This window comes from Astyanax mexicanus, chromosome 3 (genome assembly GCF_023375975.1).
Source record: "Astyanax mexicanus isolate ESR-SI-001 chromosome 3, AstMex3_surface, whole genome shotgun sequence".
Classification (NCBI taxonomy): domain Eukaryota; kingdom Metazoa; phylum Chordata; class Actinopteri; order Characiformes; family Acestrorhamphidae; genus Astyanax; species Astyanax mexicanus.
The window spans coordinates 43,536,804-43,562,508 of record NC_064410.1 but is presented as its reverse complement, the minus strand read 5'-3'; the positions used below and the strand labels follow the sequence as shown (position 1 = coordinate 43,562,508).

General features: G+C 36.5%; 1 protein-coding gene across 1 annotated transcript; it reads right to left on the bottom strand.

The window, feature by feature from the left end:
- Window positions 1–977: 977 nt before the first annotated feature.
- On the bottom strand, window positions 978–24,464 carry nt5c1aa (5'-nucleotidase, cytosolic IAa). Its single transcript, XM_007249331.4, has 7 exons — window positions 23,950–24,464; window positions 16,326–16,370; window positions 11,228–11,395; window positions 10,771–10,900; window positions 5,249–5,371; window positions 3,210–3,394; window positions 978–1,935 (listed from the first exon to the last, which is right to left on the bottom strand). Exons 1-7 carry the CDS (start codon window positions 24,091–24,093, stop codon window positions 1,576–1,578), a joined length of 1,155 nt encoding a protein of 384 aa, XP_007249393.2. The 5' UTR covers window positions 24,094–24,464; the 3' UTR covers window positions 978–1,575.
- Between the last annotated feature and the right edge of the window lie 1,241 nt (window positions 24,465–25,705).

The following is a 25,705-nucleotide window of genomic DNA, read 5'->3' as shown; positions in this document are numbered from 1 at the left end:
GTAAAAAAAGGACAGGCAGCTTTCTTTTGCTGTTTTTGCAGCTATAGCTGCACAGCTGCACCAAGAGTGTGTGGGTACGAGAGAGAGGCACGTAGTGCAATGCGTCACATGAATTCAGATTTGACTGTTCACATTCATGTCACATTCATGGATAGGATACATATCAGATTTAGGACCACAAATTGAATTGGCTAAAATCTGATTTGAAAAAAATGAATTTGGCACGTTCACACAGTCATGGGAAAATTAGATCTGAGCCACATTGAGCAAAAAACTTCAGTCTGGTAATGTGAACGTAGTCTTAGATTCATCTGTATCTACAACGTTCTTTCTGAAGACCTCAGGGAGCTCTTTGGATCTGGCTGTGGTGACCACTCACCTCAACAATAAACATCAAACCAAACTAATGCCTTAGGTATAATTACAACAGAATCCTCCAAAAACTGTAGCTGATTTGCTGCACCTGTTTCTAATTTTAGACATTTTTAAAAGTAGTAATAAATGTGGGCATGTCCTACATTTTTCTTACAAGTAAATTGCATTTCTCTTGATTTTTTACACTTTTACAGTTTTATTCTAGAAAGTTCTTCAGTTTTATATGTTTAGTGATATAACATCTCTATCTCTCAGTACTGTGCAAAGAAGATCAAATGCCCAAATGTATAAATATAAAAAATGACAAAGGTTTGTGTGGCTTGTTCTATTTTTCCACATAACTATATTTAAATGTAAAATAAAATATATTTTGAAAAATAGAGCTTTCAGTTTATCAAGATAAGTATAAACAGGGACATAGACAACTGCATTTACGTACTGAAATTATTCCTGTGTTTTGCTGCTAAAATTCATTTCTTGTTTCACCTATCATTTTAAGTAGTATAAACTTCAGTCAGTTTGTAGGAAAAAGCAGTTAGCATTAATGTTGCCAGAACATGTACTGTAGCACGTACCAATAAGTTATAACTGCTATTTTGGGCTCGTGTTTATGGCTTTTATTATCTTGTACAATGAGCTCTGATGAGTCTGTCGCTTATATATTGTAGTATCATAGTTGCTTTTTTTAAGCACCATATGAATATACAAGACAGACCACATCATATCACACTATAAACAAACAATGTTACAGTAATTTCTCTTACATAGAGCAAAATAATTCACTTTATACATGAATTTACAGTTTTCCTTTATACACACAGTTCACTTCATGTGTTTCATACTGTAGTTAAAGACACTGAGGACAATGAGGATGATGGCAATATTGTGTATCTCAGCACAAGCTGGTATTGACACACAATGATGAGCAGAATAAGGCTGAATAACACAGTGAAGACAGAAGAGATACAGGGATTAATGGTATCAGCCAGTGTTGGGTCAAATTCATGTATAAATGAAAGTCTGTCAGTTCAGTTCAGTTCATTTAAACCAAAGCATTTATGGCATCTTGTCGACATCATGTCAAGATATATGTATTTCCACAACCCAAGTCTTTCTTCTAAGCCCACTCAGGCATTTAGCACAGGACATATGATTTTCATTTGCATATGTCCCATCCACTTGGGGTCTGTTGTGTCTCTGCTACTTGGCAGAGTTGGTGCTCTTTTTTTTATGAGGGTATTTCTGTGCTATGCCGTAGGGCACGTGTGCAGCAATGGTGCCCATCTCCACAGCTCCTTCTACATGGAACATCTGATCGTCAAAGTAAATGTGGGGTCGTATTTTCTCCAACATGGGGCCTTTAGGAGCCCCGGCCAGAAACAGGGCTTCATCTGTCTCCAGTCCCCAGGCACGGAGAGTCTTTAGGGCACGGATACCCGAGCTGGCTGCACTGCGGGCCGTTACTAAGTAGGTGCGAATGGGGCAGTCCAACCTGTGGCCTTTAGCATAGAACTTCTTCTGGAGCTTTCCAAGAGTCTCAAGAAAACCCTTCAGAGGACCCTACAATTTAAACAGATGTGAAAAAATATGGATTATGATCTATATCATTGTATCTGTATCATCATTATCATGCATTTAGTTATTGTTATACTTAGGATGTAATAAAAGGGAGTGTAAGAGTGATAAAATTTATAAAATGTCATATCTCTACATTGTGTATTATTTGTATTATTTATCCAGGTATCAAGTATTGTGTACCTCTGTATCAGCACCGACTCTTGTGTCTGGCACTCTCACCACAAGTGTATTTTTAGGCCAACTATTTACACTAGCTAGGCTATATTTTATGAGTAGACTACAAAACACAGATGCAAGTCTGTTAAATGCCATAAGTGTAAAGGTAAAACAATATTTGTTTATGTAACTGATTGAGTTTTGCTTTGTGTTTTGTATACAATGAATTAATTACAAAATTTAAATTATTAGGATTACCCCTGTATTAAATGATTACTAAGCCAGTATGCCGTACAGTGTTGAAATTCAAAAAGTGTAAGTAACATTGTAAAATGCATTTATTGTACATTACCAGCCAAAAGTTTGGACACACCTTCTTATTCAAGGTTTTTATTTTTTATTTTTATTCCTACATTGTAAATAAATACTGAAGTCATCCAGACTATGAATAAACATAGTCTGGATGACTATAAGAAATCGTGTAGTAAGTGAGGCTGGTAACTTTGATGAACTTGTCCTGTGCAACAGAGGTAACTCTTGGTCTTCCTTTCCTGGGGCAGTCCTGATGAGAGCCAGTTTCATCATGACATTTTTGATCGTCTTTGTGACTGCACTTGAGGATCCTTTTAAATTTCTTGCAATTTTTTGGCTTGACTGACCTTTATTTCTTTCATGTTTTTCTTTACTTAGAGTAGTTCTTGCCATAACATGGATTACATCATTACTTAAATATGATTATTCGCTGTATACCAACTCTACCTCTTTACAACTTTACAACTGATGCTTTCAAACACATTAGAGGTCAAGAAGGTTCAGCACAGCTGTTAACTGAAAGCAATTCCAGGTGACTCTACCTCATGAAGCTGACTGAGAAAATGCCAAAATCTACTTTAAGGTTGTTTAATAAATTATTCCATATGTTTTTCTTTAACGTTTAAGTCCAAAGTTAATGTCCAAACTTTTGACTAATACTGTATACTAACCTCAACAGTGCAAGTTTGGCAGGTTATTACAAAAACTATAAAAAATGTATATGATTTTTACTTTGCCTCTCCAAAATAATCACAGTTATTAAGAAGCAAACATAAATTGGTGCGTACATGATCCAGCAGTGTGTTCTCATTTTCTCTTTCATGCTCAAAAAACTTGTCCAGACCATGAGCTTTAAATATGCGTTCTGACTCGTCAGAAAACAGAACTGCATCTCCATCAAAGGCCACTCTCAGCTGGGTCTCTGACACCTCTATCTGCTTCTCTGGCATGAACATGGTTGCTGCTGCAATGCCTGAGAGAAATAAACAAGAAATATAAATTTAAATAAAGCAAACTTGTAATCTGGCTACAGTTCAGTATGGAGGGCCAGCGAATGGGATCCATGACACATAAAAGCCAGTAACCATTGGAACCCATTAGAGGGCTGCAATTCAACGAGGTCATTGGATTGTCACACATACAGAACTCTCAGCACTCGCCACAGGGTATAATTTACTGTGGTAAATTTATGTTAAAAGGATTTGAAACATTGTCCTTGGCTGCAGTGATTTACCCTAGTTTAACTGTAAAAAGATTAAGTGGATCTTTCACTATAAAGAGAGGTTGTGTTATTGATTCCACGTATAGAGGTAATACTGTTGGACCTAAAACTGAACCCTGGTGAGCTTAAAGTGAAACAAGAGCTAGTGTAAATAGGGACTCATCAGTTAACACTAAATATTGACTATCTGTCTGGTCCTGCTTACACCAGGATAACTCAAACTCATTCAGTTCAGGCTGCGTTAAATGCAGCAATGTAGGCCTTCTTTATATCGTTGCCAGTGTCAAGTAAATCACACGTGTGGCCTAAACAGTGTATTATTAATATCAACATATTATATATTAGAAATTGAATCGAAACTGACACTGTAGAACCTTTAACTCAATAATTTCCATATTAGTTATTTTGTTGTTTTTCATTTCATTTTGTTCATACTTTTTTTTTATTCTGTCAATATGTTATAGGCAAGGATTATATTTTTTTGTTAATGGGAAAATCTCCATTCAAAAGGCTGTGTATTCTTATTTTAGGCTTAATCCCTGTCTAGAAAATAGCCCCTTAGTTAAATTTACACTAACAGTGTTAATTTTCCACTAACAGGTTTGATTGAACACTCGCAAGTTTAATCTGTCCTTTTCCCCAAAGTATAGTACCACATGTAAAGCTACAGTATGTGACTCCCCATCCAGTCCCTTACACAAAAGATACATGGAGGGAAACTTAAACACTGAGCCAACTGAGCAACTCCAGAAGTTGCTCTGAAGAGTAACAATGCTATGGGTGTCATTAAAACAATAATCCATTATTTGTAATTCAGTAATTGAGGTAAAAAATCAATATTGATTTGTGCTCAGTGTGCCCAGCACTGAAATGTACAATACAGTGTGGGTGGGATAAAAAAGATTTGGGTGCTTTTAAAATGAAGACAATAATAAAAAGGGAGTTAAAAGTTAAGACTAAGAAGTATGCTAAGAAAATTGTATGAAAAGGTAAGTTTGTAATCATAATCAGAGCATTCCTGGCTCTGACATCACATTGGGGCAACCTTGACCAGTTGGCTAAGCAGCACATCATTTTAAAATCATTGACAGGTAACCTCTCCGATTACCATCTAAATATACCACTGCAACTCATCTACCCTGCCTGTAGCGAGTATTCCTGTCTAATATCCAACATGGATAAACAACACACAACTGGATGGATTTTACAAGACAAAGGGAATGGCTTGAATGTATGTTTGAATTTATTCATTAACTTATTAAACCCTGTATAGATGGATACTTTATGTATTCTCCAACATTACTGCTGTTATTATTAACACCAGTTTCATAGGCCCAAATTAGAATCCTGTGGAACGCCACAAAACAGTATTTCTGCATTATGATTAATTATAATAGGATTTAAGGGGTTCAAGTATATTAATATATTAAAGTATATTAAGTTCAGTTTTGAGGAACTTGTTGCAATGCATGTTTTGATAGTGTGTAATGGGCTGTTGACAAGAATTTTACTCATTATGGCTTGTTAGTCACATTCAGAACATTTAGTCAGTGATTAAAATACAGGTTTTTCATAAATTCCCACTGATCTCTTAAAGCTGCTCACCTTCAGACAGTGCCTCCTGGACCTTCTCTGCATCAGCTGACAGGTACAGGTTAGTGTGCCACGCTTTCAGGTAGCCAATGGGGCTGCTTCCTCCTGTCATGCAGAACCGCTCAATAAACAAATCTGTACAGAAAGAGAAATTACAGTTAGCTATTTGGTATTTATTCTAAACTTTAGCTGTCCTGCAACATTATCACCTTACCTATCTTGTACCTTCAGTATTGTTAATGAGTTTTGTGGAGATAAGTAAAACACATGGTTTTGCATTTGTGACACAATTCGGAGGTATTTTGCAGTCAGAAGCAGAAGCAGTCTATACCTGAGCACGTAAACACACACACACACATCTTTACAGCATTTTTGCAGAGAAAAAGCTTTCAAATAAATGAAATAAAATAAATAAATACATAAAAATATTTGCACTATTCAGTTGTTGAGGTGCAACAGTAATTTTAGTGGTTTGAGTGTACAGAACATTTTATTTATAATGACAGTGACAGAAACATGAGTATTTCTAAATAGTGTGTGAGAGCTTTGCGTTTCTCAAATCAATATAAATACAAAAAAAAATACAAAATGAGGAAGGGGTTCGCGAAGGCAAGACAAAAATATATAAACCTGGGGATAGGGGCATAGCCACCGTGACCCACTGTAGTATGGAAGCACAGAGAGACAGACATGGGAAGTAAAGGAACTAAAGGAAGGAAAATGCCCTCTACCACACCCAAATAAACTCAAAGAAACATATACTTGACGGTCAAGTTAGGCTCTAGTAGCTTAGTTTTAAAGTTTTTTTGTTCCGTTTTGCCTCAGCCCTTTGCTCACCACAAGCGGCTCTCTCCCAAGTGAAGGCAGGGTTGCTGGCAGCCTAATCAGTCCAATGTATGCCAGCTGGGACAGACCGGGGCTTCAAGTCATGGCATGGGGCAGACCCACAGTTCCTCTACTTCTGCAGGTCTCAATAGACACATCTTTACAGATTTAGCTTAATTCAGTTCTTGCTTAAAACCAACCTACTTTTTTAGTCTGACATAGACTTCATGTTAAGAAATTTAGAAAATTTGGATTTTGTAGAAAGAAATTGGACCCATTGTTTTTATTATACCTCAAAAAAAATTAAATGCAAAAATTAGTTGAACTGAAATGTCTGTGCACTCTGTGTATTATGATCACTGTGACTCTGAAAAGTAGGACAGAAATCCCAACAAAACACGAGGCTTAATCTCTCAGAATCAAATGTCACCCAGACATTTAATTAAGAGACTTTTGTCGGTGTGGCATTATCCCAGTATGGTGAGATTGCTGTGTGTATATTCAGGATGGTGGGAAACAGAGCCTGGTGAGAAGCTCTGAAGTGTGTTCCTTCTTTAGCTGATGACACTCTGCACCAGCACACACAGTGCCCTGGCCAAACCTACAGAAGGAGAAGTCATCAGCAGGTATTACAGGGAAGTTGGTGGTGTGGTTTAGGTTTCAGATTAAGACTAACTCTGGCAGGTGGAATCTTCTACATCTGTGTGTGCCAGCCTGCTGACAGTGAGAGGGTGGTGTAGAGATACAGCATGATGTGCTACAGAGAAACTGACATGAAGCTTAAAGCACTGCTTTCCTGGACATGGACATGAATCCTAGTCCTGCAGTAAACTTGGACGGTGATAGAAGCTATTTTTATTCAGCGTTTAATGCTTTCTGAGAAACTTTGAGAAAAGGAAGAATGATTATTGATTAATATTGTTCTGCCTACAAAACAGAAATAAACTATGTTTTGGGAATAAACTGAAGAACATCCTCAGAGACAGAGTTAATAATACAGAACTAAAGATAAGGCTGTAGATTAGAAAGTGTGAATGTTTGTACAGTAAGTGGTTGTGAGTGAACAGTAGCTGGCTGGTTTATTTTTAGGAGACTGGGGGTACAGGAAGAACCCTAAAGCACGTATTTCCCCATGAGATGAACAGCAGAGCGTGGGAGACTTTCCAACCTTGTCCTTGATGTTTTAGTTCAAACATTCATTCATTACAATTGGGCAGATCATCTGAGGACTGGTCCAGCGCACTCATTTAATAGCACTGTAACAACAATCAGCTTTCTTTAAAATTATAACAGACTAGTGACTCTGTTTTTGTCTTGTCTATGTTTGCATACATGTTTTAACATTATGCTAATTTCTAATGAAACAATCACAAGAAATGTTTCCAAATTATTTTTATTACAAAAAATAAATTATAGAAAAATAGATTTTATTTGCATTAAAGCCCAGAACATTCATTTCCTTCTACTGTAAAGTTACAGGTTGGAAATGATGCAAATCATTTGTTGTGTTCTTGAGCCTATTTTAAATGGTTTGATCTGATTTTTTTTTTTTTTTTTCAATCTAACCTAGTGGATTTCAAACTGCCGGTTGTAACTCACTAGAGTATTGCACTGTCAGATAAATATAATGTTTATTTTTATTTTTTTCCTCTAAAGAAGAGCTTGTATCAGTTTGTATAGTTTTAAACCAGAAAGGGGAACCACTCTGACTCACTACACTTTTTTAAAACATTCATGTTAACAATAGCTTGGTCTGAATTTGTGCATTATAAAGCACTGACTACATGTGCAAATCCAGATCACTACATAAAGCTCTATTAAAGGGAACTGAATTTGACATGGTGCTAAACAATTTCAGACTCCTAGTTATGTGCAATGATAGATTGTGTCATAAAAACTGACATAATGTTAATGCAGTTAACATCTCAACAATGCAATTAATGAATTGTTTGAATTTCTGTCTTCATTAGAGAAGCTGTGTGTGAATCTTCAAACAAAAGAATGTGATGAATTAAGTGCATTCCATGTCCAGTCTCAAGTCCAGAGTTGATAAGAATAAATCTCAAGTCAAGCCCAAAGTCTTAAATTTCAAGTCCTAGTCAAGTTGTCAATGTTAGTGCTTTAATATTTAACACCTATACAGTAGATTAGTACTATTTTTAATTAACAATTTAAAAAATGTAAAGTTTGTATTTATTAAAACAAAAATAAACTACATTTTTAGACACATGAGTGTCTGGAGATTTGAGTAGAAAATTCAGCACTACATTTTCATATACAAGCGCAAAATGACAAAACCCCACTATACTGTATAGTGAAGAGAGCACAATTTCAGTCATCAGCATGATCATGTGCACTAGAAATGTGCTGAATCACATGTAAGTGGAAACCAAAAGGTCATGTGGTTGTGGTTGCTTTGAGAAATCCTTGTAAAATATTGTATATTAAATTGTTCATACTAAAGACTGAATGAAGTAAATCAAAAGGCAAAACATCCAATCTTTTATTATTTGACTAAAAGTCAATTTAAAAAGTACTTGTTTTAGAATAATATATTTTTGGAGGGAAAAAAGTATGCTGAGTAAACTGTGTAGTTATGTGTCTCAGTGTCACAGATCTACCCCATGTTTTTAGGGTAAAAAAAAAAACAGAATATGTCTATTACAACTTATTATTGTTATTTTTAATTTTGTGCCAAATATAAATAAATTCTGCTTCAGATAATTTTTTAACACCCACTAGCTACAAAATGTCAGCATCCCCTTATTTGTTGTTTTTACTGAGAGAGGCCGAAGAACAAGCTGTTGCTTGTTGGTTTTGTGAATTTGCCACCAGGACGATCAAAGCAGGGAACAGAGCAGGAAGTGGCTGCCTCGTGACACGAAGGTTAGAAGCTGCTGTACAGCACTGTGGGAAGATATGATTGGCCAGCTGGATATATAACCACCAGTGAAACATACGTCAAGAAAAATGACAGAACCTGGTGAGATTTGCCCTGTACATCCTAAACCGTGACCTTCTGAAGCTTATGGATAACTGATACATGAATATGTATTACTGACCTGAGCACAGCTGTGTTTGCAGAGTATTTAACATCAGTTGTTTAGGCATTTGAGATATTGAATAGTATGTAACTGTATCCACTGTACAAAACAGCATACATTGTTTTGTATATACAGTATATCAGTACCTATGACACCACAGTTAAATTAACTGCAGTGTTATAATTATATATTTGTAGTACTTAAGTTTGAGATATTTTACCCATGCAGATATGTGCTCTCCTTCTCACTGATTTAATGTCCTACTTTAATTACTGTCAACATATTTAAAGAGACAGTCATGCATGCATTGTGGTGTGACCTCCTTTCTGATGAATCTGATGATTTCTGTAATGACTCTTTCTCTCTCTTTTAGATTTTCAGAGCCTATCAGTTCTAATTCTGCATTTCTTTGCTTTAGTGATGCATTAAATGGGCAGAGTTTAACTTTTTTTTCATGTCCACAGTAGCTATTGTTGCTCTGACAACCAGCAAAAGCTGCTGTTGTGGCTAGACCTGCCAAACACCTTGTTTTTAGGATGAATATATTTGGCTCTGCAAAATGGTCACAGAAGCACACTGATGCCATTTTTTAGAATTAGAATTGGGTTCCATTTTATTTGGATGGTCCAATGCTGATGCCACGTAGATGCTCAAGTAACAGTCAACTAAATGTCAATTAAATGCAAATTAACTCTTAGTTGAATGATTCTCTTTTGAATGTTACCTTACACCTAACCCTGTACCCTAACCTTAACAGTTAAAATTTAAGTTAATGGTCAGGGTTAGGTTTTAGAATTGATTTAGGGTTAGGATAACGTTTTAGATTAATGTTAGGTGAACATCTATGAGGCATTTATAATGGACCACTTAAGTAAAGTGATACCAAATATTTTGTCCCCTGGCTAATCAGGAAAACTACTGCTTTAAAATAAGTTCCGCTGCTTTAAATATTTGATTTACGCAGTAATGTTGGATCTTATGTAAAACTTTCACTGACTCCCGCTAAAAGGCAAATGTCTGTGAATATTCCTGTTAAGTTTTCATTTGGTTCCCAAGCTGAATGGTCAAAATTGGGTATGCTGAGTACTTGGAGTCCTGCTGTTAAACAAACTATTCAAATGCAGTGAAGACGACAAACGGCCATTTGCTGATATTCCCACTGGAGGGGGTCCTGTCAGTCGATCTGAGACTGAGCTGAGGTCAGCAGGGATGACACAGCTGAGGTTTGGGAGGTTGGCGGTGTTTTTGTTTACGAACATGAATCCGATCCAGATTGTCACTATTTTTGAGGATTAACAACTGCAAGGCTCATTTTAGAGGTGTGTGTGTGTGTGTAACTGTGCCACTGGTAGCCTTTATTAAGTAAACCTTCATTTACTCTGGCAGCAAACACATTGTTAAACATATGAATGAAGTAAACAAGGAATCAAAAGTTCAGAGAGCAGAAGTTGGGGACCTCAAACCTTGTGTCTGCAACTGGTCTAAAGAATTTGTTCAGCCAATCGGTTCAGAATGACGCTTCATGCTATAATAATTCATTACATGAAGTAAAAAAAATCCCAGATCAATTTATTGCTTGTCACTTTTCACAAATTCACAATTACAAACCATGTCCTTTGATTTGTCACTGTAGTTAAGGTGCAGAGGAGGTCAAAAGACACTTACTGTGGTGGTTGATGGTGTTGATAAGCCTCACTCCTACGTTTGCGTGGTTGTAGGTCACCAGAACAATATCAAAAAGCTCCTCGCTCTCTGGATACAGTTCCCGTAATCTTGTGTTAACTGACTCCAGGGCCTGAAAGAATACACATACAGATGTTCTGCTCGTTATAGTGTACTACAGAGCTTTGTGTTTAGAAAGAAAAGGCTTAAACATCTTATGTAAAATGATTGATGCCTTATTTTACTTGTTTTAGACTTTAATATTGTTAGCAAAATCAGCCATTTATAAAAGAGAGTGCCTTTCAATAAATGTTTCTTTACAAAAACATTCACTCAAACAAGTTTATGTTCCTCATATACTACATGAGCTATGTAATAATATTTGATTTTGTTGTGAATTCTGCACTTTTACAGTCTGCAACTCTGTGAACATGGGTTAACATGGGTATTTCAGCATTACCTTAATAAATGGAAACGCTGGTCCAGGAGCAAAAGGTTCATTCTCATGTTCCACCTGGTATTTGAGATACTCCTCCACTCCTTTCTCCTCAAACACCTTCTGCTCTTTCTCTGTACGGAACAGCACCCGAGATGACACCGCTATTGTCACTGCATTCTCTGGCTTGGGCTGAGTAGAGAAGAAAAAGTGCAGTGAGAAACAGGCTAAGAAAGAAAACAAGTAACTATACACTGTATTAAAAACCCAATTTAAAGATATGTTGTAGACAATAAGCAATCAGTTCTGCTTCTGGAGGACCTGAGTATTTCACAGTTTGGTGATTTCCCTGCTCTTATTTAAAACTATAGCAATTAACTGATGATTTAACCCCTCATAATCTATAAGCTAATACTTGAGTTTTACATTTAAGACCTTGATTTTAATATTTATTATGAATTATTCTGTATTTGCTGTCATCTACAATTAAGTATCTTAAGTGTATAATTCTGTATCTACAATGTATTATTCCGTATCCACTACGAATTATATGGTAACTTTTATGAATTATTCTGAATCAACTATAAAATATTCAATATTTAGTATAACTTTGGCAGTATTCACTCACATTCATTCACATTTATATAGTATCCAATTTATTAATTATCCAATACCTACTACTTTATGCATTATTCAGAATCTACTATGTAATGTTCATTATTTACTATGAACAATATATGTTGTTTGGAAGTTTAAATGGTTAAATGAGGTGTGTCTAAGCAGGGGAATCACTAAGCTCCAGAAATGCAATTGTATACCAACTGTAAACCTTCACAAAGACAACATTCCTGTTGTTCTCATTGCTGGACTGCTCTCCCCATATTCATTACACGCACTTCCACAGAGAGACTGAAAAGTTTTCTACATATTTCATAATTTATTTAATTAATTCAGGCATGTAGGTTTGATACTGAGAGTTTGGTTTGACTTGACAGTTTTAGTAATGTCATGTTACTTCTAGAAACAGTTCAGACACAGTCTGTCATGCTGTAGATATTAATACCAGCACATACAGAACTGTATAGTAAACAGCCATGCATGGAGTCAGTCACATCTCAGCTGACAGTACAGTGACTTTACAGTGTGTAATGGAATGAGCAGCAGAAAGAGAAGATGGACATGTCAACTTCAGAAGGGAATTCTGCTAAACAGCAGTGTGTGAAGCACGGCACGACAGCCAGGATTCACCCCCTATGAGTGTATTCTGTTCTTAGGGGATGACCTAAAAATGTTGGGTCATGTACACTACATTACAAGTTTGGGACCAAGTGACATATTAATAGCATTTGCTACTTGTATACAATATAAAATGGACATAATACATATTTAAATACTACAATCTATTATCAAAAATGTTTGGGTAGGTGTAATTAAGTTTATATATATCAAATCAATTAGATTAGTCTTTATAACTTATAAAGAGCTGAGAAAAGTAATACGGGTAGTAACTGATAAACTCATTACAAAGAACTATCAGATGTTAAATACCATCAACATTTATCACAGAAGCAAACCAGTACAAGACAAATTGTAAGTATTTATATGTTTATAATTACATAATCAGCAATCTAAATGCTGTAGGGGGTAACACCACATATAAAGACACAGAATCTAAAATATAAAACATATTCTTGTTTGTTTAACATTTTTTGTTTACTAAATAATTTAATATGTTTTTCTTGATAGTTTGGATGAGTTTTGACTGGTACTGTATATGGTCTCCCCCCAGCAATATAAGTTAAATTGCCATGGGCAGTTACTCACGCTCAGTGTTAAATAATAACTATAAGTAGTATTTTTCTACAATTATTTAAAAAAAATCACTAGGTTTCAGCAGTGAGTCAGTAACCACTGTGCTTTTCAAATTGACCAAAAGCACACTAAAGTACACTATGTGAGCAAACATAGGCTCTTTCACAGTTTCTTCTTTAATCAAGGGTTTTAAAATTTAGAGTTTACCCTGTTTTTGTTGAAGTAACTGTCTTTACTGCCCAGGGTAAGCTTCTACAATAATAGATTCTGCAGCATTGCTGTGAGGACTTAGCATTTAGCGACAAGAATGATAGTGAAGTCAGGGCTAATGCCAAACTCTAACACAGGTAGTGACTGATAAACTCATTAAAAAGGACTATCAGAAAGCCGGTACAAGACAAACTGTAAGTATTTATAGGTTTACAATTACATAATCAGTAAGCTAAATTGTTTTAGTGGGTAATGGCACATATATATATAATACACAGGTCCTTAATGCCAATCATGGCAAATGTAACTGCTATACCAAGAAAGTTACATGTATGTATATGGCAGCGACGATAAGACTTGAATAAAGATTTAAGAGGCTTGCTTTGAGATAATTGTCATAAATCTAAAAGTTCTATAAGGTGTATATATCAAGGATTTTATCTTTCTATTCACATTTACAGTATAATGCTCTACTAGGATTAGGCTTAACAACACAACCAGTGCTCTGTGTGTATGTGTGAGTGTGTGTGCATATGTGCAGAACAGCACGACCCTCAGGGCAGCCAGCATTCAACCCCCCAATCAGTGTGTTCTCAGGGGGCTGACATGTGAAAAGGACAGAGCATGTAAGCCGAGAGCATCTGTGACAGAGTGAAAAACTGCAGCTCCTCCCTCAGGAACACATCCGAGGAGATGAGGACACGGCTGGCATTCTGTAGAGGGGGTGTCTGGGAGATCCTAAAAGGGGTCTGGGGGTCCTTTTGATGAGATGTTTTCGGGGTTGGTGAAGATTTAGCTCTGAGACCCTGACATTAGCCTGTAGGTTGCTAGTTTCCGTGGCTATGGTGGCACAGTATAACACTGCCAGGGCACTGGCATTTACTCTGCCAGTCCAGCTCAGCCAGGCTGACCCATGAAGCCTCGGGATCTGTCCTTAACGTAAGCAGCAGTGTTTGGACAGATGCCCTTAAAATGTGGCCTATTTAACTGCAGGGTGACACGTCACCTATTTACCCACAAAACACATACGAAGATGGAGGAGCTGGACTGGGCCTGAAAAAGGGGAAATGTCTTTGAATTCTGTGAAATGAATTTCATCTTATGTATAGTTTTCACTATTCCAGGAAATGCTTTACAAAGGAAACTAATAAAGTGTATTAAAGGAATACTACAGGAATACTACTCTTTTAACCTAAGCTCTGTTAATGATATCTGTGACATTCAGTCATTTACCAAAGCCTTAAATAATGATTATAGTAATAATGAATACTGAAGTCATCTGTACTATGAATAATACAAATGGAATCATGTAGTAAACTTATATGTGTTAAACAAATCAAAATACATTTAGGTTATCTGGGGTGCTGTTTACTTGTGGTCTCTGAGGCTGATACCCTGTGAAACAGAGATAAATCTTGGTCGTTCTTTCCTGGTACAATCCTGATGAGAGCCAGTTTTATCATAATGTTTTGGATGGTCTTTCCTTTACTTAGTTGAGTAGTTACGTTTACATTTACGGTATTTAGCAGACGCCCTTATCCAGAGTGACTTACAACAGTGCTTCGATGTTATTTCAAATATCCAAAGCTAGCTTGTAGATTAGGATCAAGTGATACACAGAGCTTGATCATGTTTAGAACCCTAGGAACCTTTTTTTTTTTTGGATTAGTTTAGGAACTCTTTGAAAAGATGCCTCTTTCAGTTGACGTTTGAAGACCGCAAGTGACTCTGCTGTCTGACAACCAGTGGAAGTTCTTACTATAATATAGATTATAATATAATATAGATAATATAGATATTAGAACATTACTCAAATACGGCTGTACTATATATGGTGGTCAACAGCACTCCGATCTTTTTGTATTGTGTTTTTGAAATAAGAGTTTGATGAAATAAGGTAGATACTGCTGTATAGACTATTATCACTATTATATTATAACTTTTATGTTTTTCTCCAGGTAACTAAACAAACTATTTGGTTGTTATCTGCAGTAACTCAGTTATCATTGCGCTTTCCAAACTGAAAAAGAATAAAATACATTACGCGAGCAAACATCTGGAGACATCTGGATGGAGACATCTGCTTATTTATTGTGTCTTCTGAAATCAAGGGTTTAAAAAAGTGTTTACTCTGTTTTTGTTGAAGTAACTGTCTCTATTGCCCAGGGAAAGCTTCTATTAGATTCTGAAGCATTGCTGTGAAGCCTTGATGGCATTCAGTGACAAAAGTGATAGTGAAGAGAGCCCTTTTCTTTTGGTAATACATCTCTACAGATACTAGACAAGCTGTGTGTGTGTGTGTGTGTGTGTGTGTGTGTGTGTGTGTGATTTCACATCAGTGTTAGCAATGGGTGGAGCAACTTAATGTAGATGAAGGCATCCACAAACATCTGGACGTATAGTGTATAACATTCACTGATAAAATATACAGTACATGCATCATTGGAAAATCAAAGTCAGTATAGAATGTTAGTCAATATAGAACACGAAACATTGTTATTAATACATGCAGTTTGTCTAGATGTGATATCAAAAAATGTTTTTTCCAAAAAAGAAACAAAAATGTAGCTTGAGTTTTTTTGAGCTATTTTTGCTTGCAAGCTTTTTGCATTTGTACCCCTTGGACGATGTGATTTGCATCATGGATTTGCATCCACACTTTAGCCTCTGCTTTCATGACTACATTACTGTCACTGTCAACTGACATAAATTTCATAGGCCCTTATATAGAACCCTGCGGGACTCCACAATATATAGATACGGTAAAGCAGTCATCACATGATCCAGCACATAATAGTTACTGCAGAAGGGTTAATACCTGAATACTAAACCTAGATTTCAAAGGATTAAGTCACACAAATTGCTGATTGTGCAGACAGATCTGTGCAGATTTATGATGACCTTGAACGATGTGATGAAAATGTGCCCAGTGTAATATTAGCTGCATGTTAAGTCAGAGCGTCTGAAAAAAAAGCATTAACATGTTTATTGTTAGTATGACCCAGCAATACCCCATGCGTTCAGTGCAGATCTGTCCGGGGACAGGATGTTAATGAGAGGGCAGAGATGAAGTCACTGCCACGCAATTCAGAATACTTACAAAGAAAATGCCTCCCTCCACCTTCCGGGCCCGTCTCACTGGTCCCTTTACAAAACACATTTCATGTCAGTCTCTGAGACATATGTGAAAAAACTGCATATATATTTAGATATGATGTAGTATGAGTGCAGATACAGTAATGAAAAAGCTTCAGGAGCTGTGGTTATGATACATTTAGGAGATTAAGGCAGCAGACAGTTTCATCAATAAAAGCTATGAGAGGTTATTGCTGTATTTTATGTGTTTTATAAGAAGTATAAAAATTGTGCGTTTTTCAGGTGGATAGAAGTGGCTTATTTTAGCATGCCTGTAAGGTGGAGCATGGATGGAAAGGTGGTGATGAAAAGCTGTGCTGAGGGTATGATACTGTAAGGACAGACCTATCCTGAGTCAGTGTTTTATATAGCCTTTGCCCGGTGCTTGGAAAACCTACTCATAGTGCTTCCCCTGTTGTGATGATATTCATAGTGTGATCTCATCTCTCTGCTTTCTACTTTTAATACAAACCTTTAAATTACGCCCTGCTAGTATAACTGTGTATTTATGGAAGCCAGTTGTCGAATCTATTCATCATTTTACATGGTTATCTTCAGGGATATCTTCAGTTTGTCTAAGATTAAATGAACTTCATTACACTTAATATCCACCAGAACCATTACCTTAATAGATCTGGTAGATACATGGGTCTGGTTATCTTAACAGAATTAATTAACCATACACACAACTGTTCAGTGGGAGTGTGTAAAGACTGGGGAAGCTGCCTGTTGGCTAGCTGAGCCATGCTAGCACCAGGATAATGATTAGACGAGGCTCTTAGCCAGCATGCTAACATCACTGTAGCGATGTGGAACAAGGCCCATAGCCTCTCTGCTAACACCATGTTAGTATTGTGGGAAAACCTGGTTGCCAACATGGTAAATGGCTACATGGTAGAGGTAGTGGATGAGCCTGGTGCTAACACCACAGTAGTGATGTTGGACAAAGCCAGTAGTTATGTTGGCCTATGTTTTGCTTTAGGGCATGGCTTAAATATTTCACAGCAGTGCGTTTGTTCATTTTTTCAGAAGTTAAAAATATACGTTAATTTACTTTTTACTTTACTGTAATTTTCCAAAAACTTAACCTTAAGCAGCTCACTTAGATCAGCAGCAAACACTGACAATGTAAGGCCACCACATATATATATATATATATATATATATATATATATATATATATATATATATATATATATATATATATATATATATATATCCAAATATTTGAGTCTGTAGAAAATGTGGAAAGTAGAGGACCCGGTGTGCAGCTTTATTGATTTTTGGGGGGATTTTTTTGCATCTATACACCAACTTTTACTCTATAATGAAGTAATAAAGTATAAAGTTTAAGCTTTTAGGTTTTTCTTTTTAAACTAATAGGATGTTGTGTAGTAGTACAGAACAAATTGATAATGATCTAAAAAAAAGACAACTTTTTGTATCCTTCCTCTGAACACCTATGTTGAACAATCTTTGTTTTTAGATCATTTGAGAGTTGTTTTGGTGAGCCCATGATGCCACTCTTCAGAGGAGATTCAAATAGGAGAACAACTTGCAATTGGCCACCTTAAATACCTTTTCTCATGATTGGATACACCTGGCTATGAAGTTCAAAGCTCAACGAGGTTACCGAACCAATTTTGTGCTTCAGTAAGTCAGTAAAATGTAGTTAGGAGTATTCAAATCAATACAATGATAAGGGTGCCCATACTTTTGCACCGGTCAAATTTTGGTGTAATGCATATTGCACATTTTCTGTACAATAAACCTCATTTCAATCCTGAAATATTACTGTGTCCATCAGTTATTAGATATATCAAACTGAAATGGCTGTTGCAAACACCCAAATATTTAGAACTAAAATGATTAAGATTAATAGGGGTGCCCAAACTTTTTCATATGACTGTAAATATGATTTTTACACGTAGAATGTATGGACAGAAATGTTGGACGTAAATGCTGGATGCAGGATGTAAATGCTTTGCATCACAATATGAATTCAAAAGAGATTTGCAAAATTCTCCACATAGAAGCAAATACTGTATCTGGCTGTGGGATGAAAAATGGAATATTTATAGAGCTTTATTTGTACTGCACCCCAATTCTTCAGCTATAATTGGTCTAATCCCCATAACCTTTCTAATGGCTCTCCAGGGCTTTGAGTCACTGTGTGAGCTCTGGTGTTTCCCCCGTTAATAGAATGCAGTAGGGGGCAGGCAGGCCAGGTACAGAGTAAATGAGAGGAGAGGGGAAGATATTAAAGGGTAAAGAGGGAAACAGGGTTATTAATAGATGGGAAAAGGCCAGCAATTGTTGGAGCCAGAAAAGAATCAAAGGCTCTTGAAGAGAAGGGAGGGTTGGTGGGGCTCTGAGCAACTGGCACTGTTCACTTCAAACAACACACACATATCTCATTCACAAAACTGCTCAGAAACTTATTCATATCATTCTTATAGTCTCTTTTACTATATCTTTGACCTCTCTATATATATGTTTTTTTCATCCTTTTGAAATACTAATACTTCAGTACCGTACTTCCTTCACTCCACTGATCACGTGACGCTATGGTTTTCCTGCTCTCCAAGCTACTGATTGTTTTCACCTATCCTTCCCTGTATAAATACCCCTCAGTTTGCTATGCTCAGTGCTGAGTATTGAATCTAGTTCTCCTTTTATTGTTGAATTTACTGTGTATAACTACTCCCTGGTATGTTGTTTATACTTGCTGCCATTTTGCTACTGACCCTGCCTGTCCCTCTTTTCTCCTGTAAGCCTAGTCTCTTTGTAACAAGCTTTGTGATTTTTTTTATCTGTGGGTGTCCATCCTGAGTTTGGCCTGTGTGACACTATGACCAACCTTTATTTCCCAATATATATTTCTTTAACTGATCCAATTGAATTTCAGTATCAGTTTGAACACTATAAAGCTGCCGAAAACACTCATAACAGAAAATGAATTTGCCTATTCTTAAAATGCCCCAGCTGAAGTGGAATTCTGAGAATACCATCTCTATCATTGGCACTTCTGGCCAGAGCACTCCTACTACACTACATAACTTTGGCAGACTGTGCATAGATACATTTAAAATCCTGTAATATTACTTTATCACACTAGAATACATGTTTTTCTTCTGATACTAGTTCTATATCTTTCAGATTGTCAACAATTGCATGTTTGCTGCCCTTTTAAGGTAAAGCATATTTTGTATTTACAACAGAGGTGTAAAAGGAATTTGTACTCCTCAGTCATTTTTTTTTTTGCAAAATGTTGCTTTAAAATTATATTTAAAAATAATACAGTCACATTTGTAGCAGTAATTTAAGAAGCATAATTACCTTTTATCTTGAGCAGTAAAGTTGGTTGAGGTTTTAGTGTTTATTCAGCATTGTTCAGCCTAATCTATACCAGTCATTTTTATAGTATTTATAGTTTAGTTAAGGTAGTTTTTGACTTTTTTCCTACTGATATAATTTAAAATTGGCTTTGCTTTTAATAACCAATTAGTAATCCTTAGGGTGTAATTAAAGTCACAGAGCACATGAGGGTAAATGATCAGCATGTATTCATTCTCCTTCAGTTATTCTGGTCTGGGTTCTACCAAAAGTGGTAGAGTGAGCCCCAGACAGTCTCTCTACTAATGAAGATGATCAATATACTGTTAAATTTAAATAAACCAAACCAATTCTACTAAAGTGAATCTGAAGGTGAAAGCACTGCAACTGAACTCTGTTTTGTGTGAACTCTAAAATGAGCTCAGTTCTAATTCCAGTCTTCCTCAGCACTGATGATATTCATACCACGACCACTTTATAACTCATAGCTCACCTGGGAAGCACTGAATTATGAGTTGTGTTGTTCAAGCTCCTCATATGTTGTGCTAGTTTATTGCACTGCATATTATATTATTTTGTTGAAACATGAAACCATTTTTGTTTTCATATTACTATATTATGATTGATTGGACAGCATATTGAACCTGGGGAGAACCCGGGGAGGTGTTCTAAGGACATGTATTTTGTTAGTAAATTTAAATTAGGCACAAACAAGTTTTAGATATAATGTGTCAGGCACCTCTGAATGCTTCTGAAATCCACCACTCAGAAATATATCTATGTAATTATGAATATGCTCCCTGTGATGCCAGGCACACTGTTTTATGATGGTTTAGAAAAGTTTTGGCCTAAAATGTATTATTTTAAGTTTTAAGTTCATAGCGAATTGGTGCATCATCAAGGGTAGATCATCATCGAAATATGAAACTCAGCAGACATTGGTAATGGTTTTGAATGGCAAAAAAAATCGAAAGGTGAATTGTTGTGCAGCTGAAATGGGAGGAATGAGGGATGACAAAATGACAAACATTTTGGGTCAGTGGGTCAGTATAGCTGTGGATAATAGCTCAGTTACCTGCCCAGAAGGAACTCAAGTTTGACTATCAGGACACAGAAACTCTATGGCTTGGGCATGTGCAAAAAATAATTGGACATAATTGGAGGAACAAAGAAATATAAAAAAATACATGCAGTTTGGTGGCTCTTAAGCAAAGGGGAAACTGGAATTTGCAAGGGTGAAAATGAATGTGAGTAAATTGGAGTAATGAGATACGGGTCAAAACAATAGTGTGTATATGTGGAGCAGATGTACAGTAGATAGGTGCACATAAGTATTGGGATCCTATTAGGAAAAATAAATTAAATAGAGTCATACAAATATGAAACCACCATAAATAAAACGACTGTATTCGTGTTCTTAACATCATAAACCCTTGTTCCTATGGCCTATACTATACATTTAAGATTTTCAAATTTCTAACTATCGAATGCAACATTTCACATTTAACCACAGCTAAACTTACATCTCAACCAATGATTTATGCAGCAATTAAAAAAAAAAAAGTGATGGATTTCACTTTTAACCCCACATTCAGCACAGTGTTTACTTATGGAGTGTGTACAGCAAGTCACACTGTAATTCAGCCCCCTGTCCTCGTCAGCAGTCTCACTTTTTTATTGCTGTCCCATCTGACAGACGGCATAGCTATATCCTGAGTGCAGGGTTAGCGCACTCGAAATAAGCAGAGGCCGGCTTGACGTGAGCCGCACCTGCTGCAGCTCAAATGGAATTATCCCTCCACTTTTAGCTCTGTTACTTAACAGCCCTGCCTCGCTCACTCTCACTCACTCGCTCGCTCGCCCCCCGACCCCCACCACCCCTTACCACCCCCCAACCCGTCCTGGAAATGTGGCTGTGTTCTATTTCTCTTTTATCAAGCCTGACACAAACAGCATTAAACAGCCAAAGAGCAGAAACATTAAAGGCTGAGAGCTGTCTGCTGTCAGAGGACTATTTATTAAGGAAATTAATCACTTTTATGTGAGGATTTATTAACTTTGATGGCAACAGATTCACTTGCATCAGAAGTATCAACAAACCTGTAATGCTGTCAGTATGTGTGCACTTTAAAGTGCTAAGCCACATTCATTTCTCCAATAGTGTATGGATACAGAAAAGAGAGAGAGAGAGAGAGAGAGAGAGAGAGAGAGAGAGAGAGAGAGAGAATGAGAGAGAGCAGTGAAGAAGCAGCTGCAGAGGTGACCTGAGAAACACGTGTGCAATGTAAACATCTGACATGCTGAACTGTATAGAAGAGTCCTGCAGCCCTGTGTGTTCCACCCAGCAGAGAATAAAGAATAAGCAATGGAGAACCAATGGAGAACCAATGGAGAACCACTGCAGTGATGAGTAAGCTCACAGAAATGAAATGAAGACCACGCTTAAAAATAAAGTTCCTCTTTTACACACTTTTATATACATCTCATAGATTTGTCGGGTTGTAGTTACATAGTAATTACAATATAATGTATAACAATAACTTTATAAGATTATTACTGCACAAGATTTCAGATTAACAATCCATTATTGTAGGGGGTTGTAGATACATATCTACTCTAGAACTTCTAACAGTTTCTGAATAATAAAACTTAGACACAGTTTCTCAGACAGAGATTAAGCCTAGCGCTGGATTACCCAGCAGAGAATAAAGAATAAGCAATGGAGAACCAATAGAGAATCACTGCAGTGATAAGTAAACTCACAGAAATTAAATGAAGTTCCAAAAAAACAGGCTCTTTGGAATGATGACATATAGAAGAAACATTTCTAGTTTGTTTATGTATCTTTAAGATAGTTTAATAAAGTATTTGTAAAGATGTAAGAGTTTAAACATTTGTAAGCTTGTAGTTACATAGTAATTACAATATAATGTATAGCTTTAACTGACTACAAGATTATAACTGTACAATATTTCAGATGAATTGTTGAGTCCAATATTGTTGGGGGTTGTAGATACATAACTACTTTATAACTTTTAACCGTTTCTGAATAATAAAACTTAGAGCCAGTTTCTCAGACAGGGATTAAGACTAGTGCTGGATTACGCAGTATTCTGAATTGAGATTCTCCATTGAAAGAAAGAACATTGGACAGGTAGAACTAGGCTTAATCCCTGTCTAGGAAATCCCTGCCCTTTGGAAGTTTAAACTGACAAAAGCCTAAAGTTCAGTGTAGTGGGTTTAGGGTTAAATGGTTGTAATGATTAAAGTACATGAGTCTTTAGTTTAGGGAGTAGTAGATACTGTACATAGCTACTATATAACAGTAATAGAGAATGATATATTTTATACTATATAATAATAATATCAGAATAATAAACTTAAGATTAATATAAGTAAATAAATAAGTATACAATTTAGGAGGCTTTAGATACATTCTTTACTTAGATGGGTTGTAGATGTATAGCTATTATAACACTATCTTTTAAAAACTCATTAGTAAGTTTACTAAGCCTTTAGTTTGGAGGTAGAATCTTCTAATAACACATACACAAAACAACACCATAATATGACTGCAGTAGACAGTGTTGTTGTTACATTGTACTTACTAATTAATGTATTGAAAAAATAATTAAGGTAAATGAGCCTTGAATTAAGATGTGTAAAAAGACAGGTACATTATAATCAGTAATTGTTGCTCAGTATAATAGTAAATGTTTTTAAATAATAGCATGTAAAGTTAGTAGCTGAATAACATGGAAAAAAGGTTTAATTGGTTGTAATAACATTGTACTTACTACACAATGCATTGTAATTACTAAATAATAATACTTAAAGTGAAACAGCCTGCAGTTTGCAGTACTAATTGTGCAAAGTTTATGTGCAGCAGAATTAAAGCATCTGGAAAATATGTAAAAATGCTAATCTAAGTAAAATACACAGTGTAATGTGATGGAATATGTTAATGTGGTAGATATCATACATAATACCACACAATGTACAGTTGGTTCAGATTATGAGCAATTTACCTACTGAATAAGGTTATAAAGATTTTTTTTTTACTAATTAAAGTTTTTTTTCCATAGATTTGTACATACAATGCAAATAACCTGAAGAACCACTGAGGAGCTTGTATTTTTAAGCGTGAAAGCTCACTGCTCTCTATTGAATTAGTCAATGCACAATTCATTACAAGTGTTTTAATGAGGAGGGGTACACAAACATAAACAAGATCCGAAGTGATCAGAACTTACTGATTTGGGCTTTTTGGGACCCACACTGTCACAGAAGCCCTCTTTTTCATCCCAGGACACTTTGCTGTCTCCATTAGAAGCTGGCGGAGGGCTAAGGGCCATGGGGTCCTGGCCCTTCATGACCTGCACGGGGTCAAGACTCATTCTTCTGGACTCCACTCATTAACTGCTGTTCTGAGGGTTCCTCACTCACACTCAAACTCTGCTCACAAACATACACACTCACTTCTGCACATCCACACACATACAGACAGTTGCCCTCTATATGACCCCCATGTTGTAAAGGTCTGTTAATGCTGCTGATGTTCTTTTAGGTCTCTGCTCCTGGGTTGTGTAGGGTTTATTGGAGGTGCAGGATTTGCTGCTGCCGCTGCTGCTGCTGCTGTTGGTGGTGCTGCTGCTCTGGTTGCTCTGGCTGGGGAATTATGAGCCGTGTAATGTTGTGTGTCCTCTCGTCTCTGACGCGGTGCCCGCAATCTGCTTCTTGTGCTCTGGTTTGATATCCGCCCCCTCCCGCTTCTCCCTCCCTCTCACTCTCTGATATACACAGACACACGTCCACCCCTCTCCTCCCAGCTATACCCCTCTATTTCAGGATACCAAATGCTGTGTATGTGTTTCCAGCTACTCAGGCAACAGTAATACGACCAATATAATGAAGATATTTAAACCTGATCTGAACTGTTGCAATATGGGCAATATGTCAAGACATAGTCCAAACCTTTCAATTAAAGCACAAAAGGGCTTTTGTCGGGGAGAAGATTCATGCACTTGTTTAGTGGCCTGAAAACTCTCCTCCTCCTTCTCCTCCTCCTACTACCACTACTGATAGCTCTGATAGTTGATGAATGGTTGTTGTTGTTGTTATTGTTTTTTCCTCTTTGACAAAAATGATGACAAACAATGCAAACAAATATCAGAAGCAGGATTAAAATATGAAAAATATGAAAAAAAAACCCACAATAAAACTAAATTTGTTTTTCAGCTAATGTAGTTTCTTTGCAAAAGGCCTCTAGTTCTGAGAAATCTGAGAAGCATGTTTGTTTAAGCTTGTTTAGGGTCTATTACTAGATTGTGTAAGTGTTTTGTCTCTTTAGGCAGATTTTGCATTAGTATCCAAATTAATTTTCTCAGTGCTACTGAAACACAACCCAAGGCTTGCTAGATCCACCATCACGCTTTACAGTTGACAATGTCTTCTTAGTACAAAAATCCAGTTCCTTTTAAACACATAATTTCTGTTTATTGCTGGACTTACAAATCTCATTTTGACTTCCACAGTTCCCCTGAACTGCAATTATTTAATGACATTCTTCACTGCATAAACCACAAGCTGAAACCCCTTGGCTATCTTCTAATAGCCTTTCCCTGTCCTGTGGGTTTCAATCACATTTAGATCTTAAGGCAGTGGCTTGTAGGTCCTGGTTGTTAGCATGGGGTTTGAAGAGGTTTACAGAAAATATATGTAAAATTTGAGCATTTACAACACTTATTATCTCAGATGTGGGACTAATGATTATTATCTTATGTTATCTAATCCAAACTTCTGCACAGAAGTTACAATAAATATGCATTAAAATGAACTAAAACGTCATGTTAAATAATTCATTTGGTGTTATTTGGTAAACATGTTTTGCATACAGCTGTGTGTGTGTGTGTGTGTGTGTGTGTAGGGCTGTTCTGATTCTGCCTTGACTGTGATCATGGGCCCTGACTGACAGGGCAATTTGCTGTGATGTGTGATGTATGTATGCTG

Bases quoted from the DNA above. Each gene is read 5' to 3' on its own strand.
- nt5c1aa (XM_007249331.4), bottom strand. From the start codon at position 24,093: ATGAGTCTTGACCCCGTGCAGGTCATGAAGGGCCAGGACCCCATGGCC. The intron at 11,396-16,325 runs GTAAGTATTCTG...TTCTCTACTCAG, and splicing joins TGGAGGGAGGCATTTTCTTT to CCCAAGCCAGAGAATGCAGT. The intron at 10,901-11,227 runs GTAATGCTGAAA...GTATTCTTTCAG, and splicing joins CAGCGTTTCCATTTATTAAG to GCCCTGGAGTCAGTTAACAC.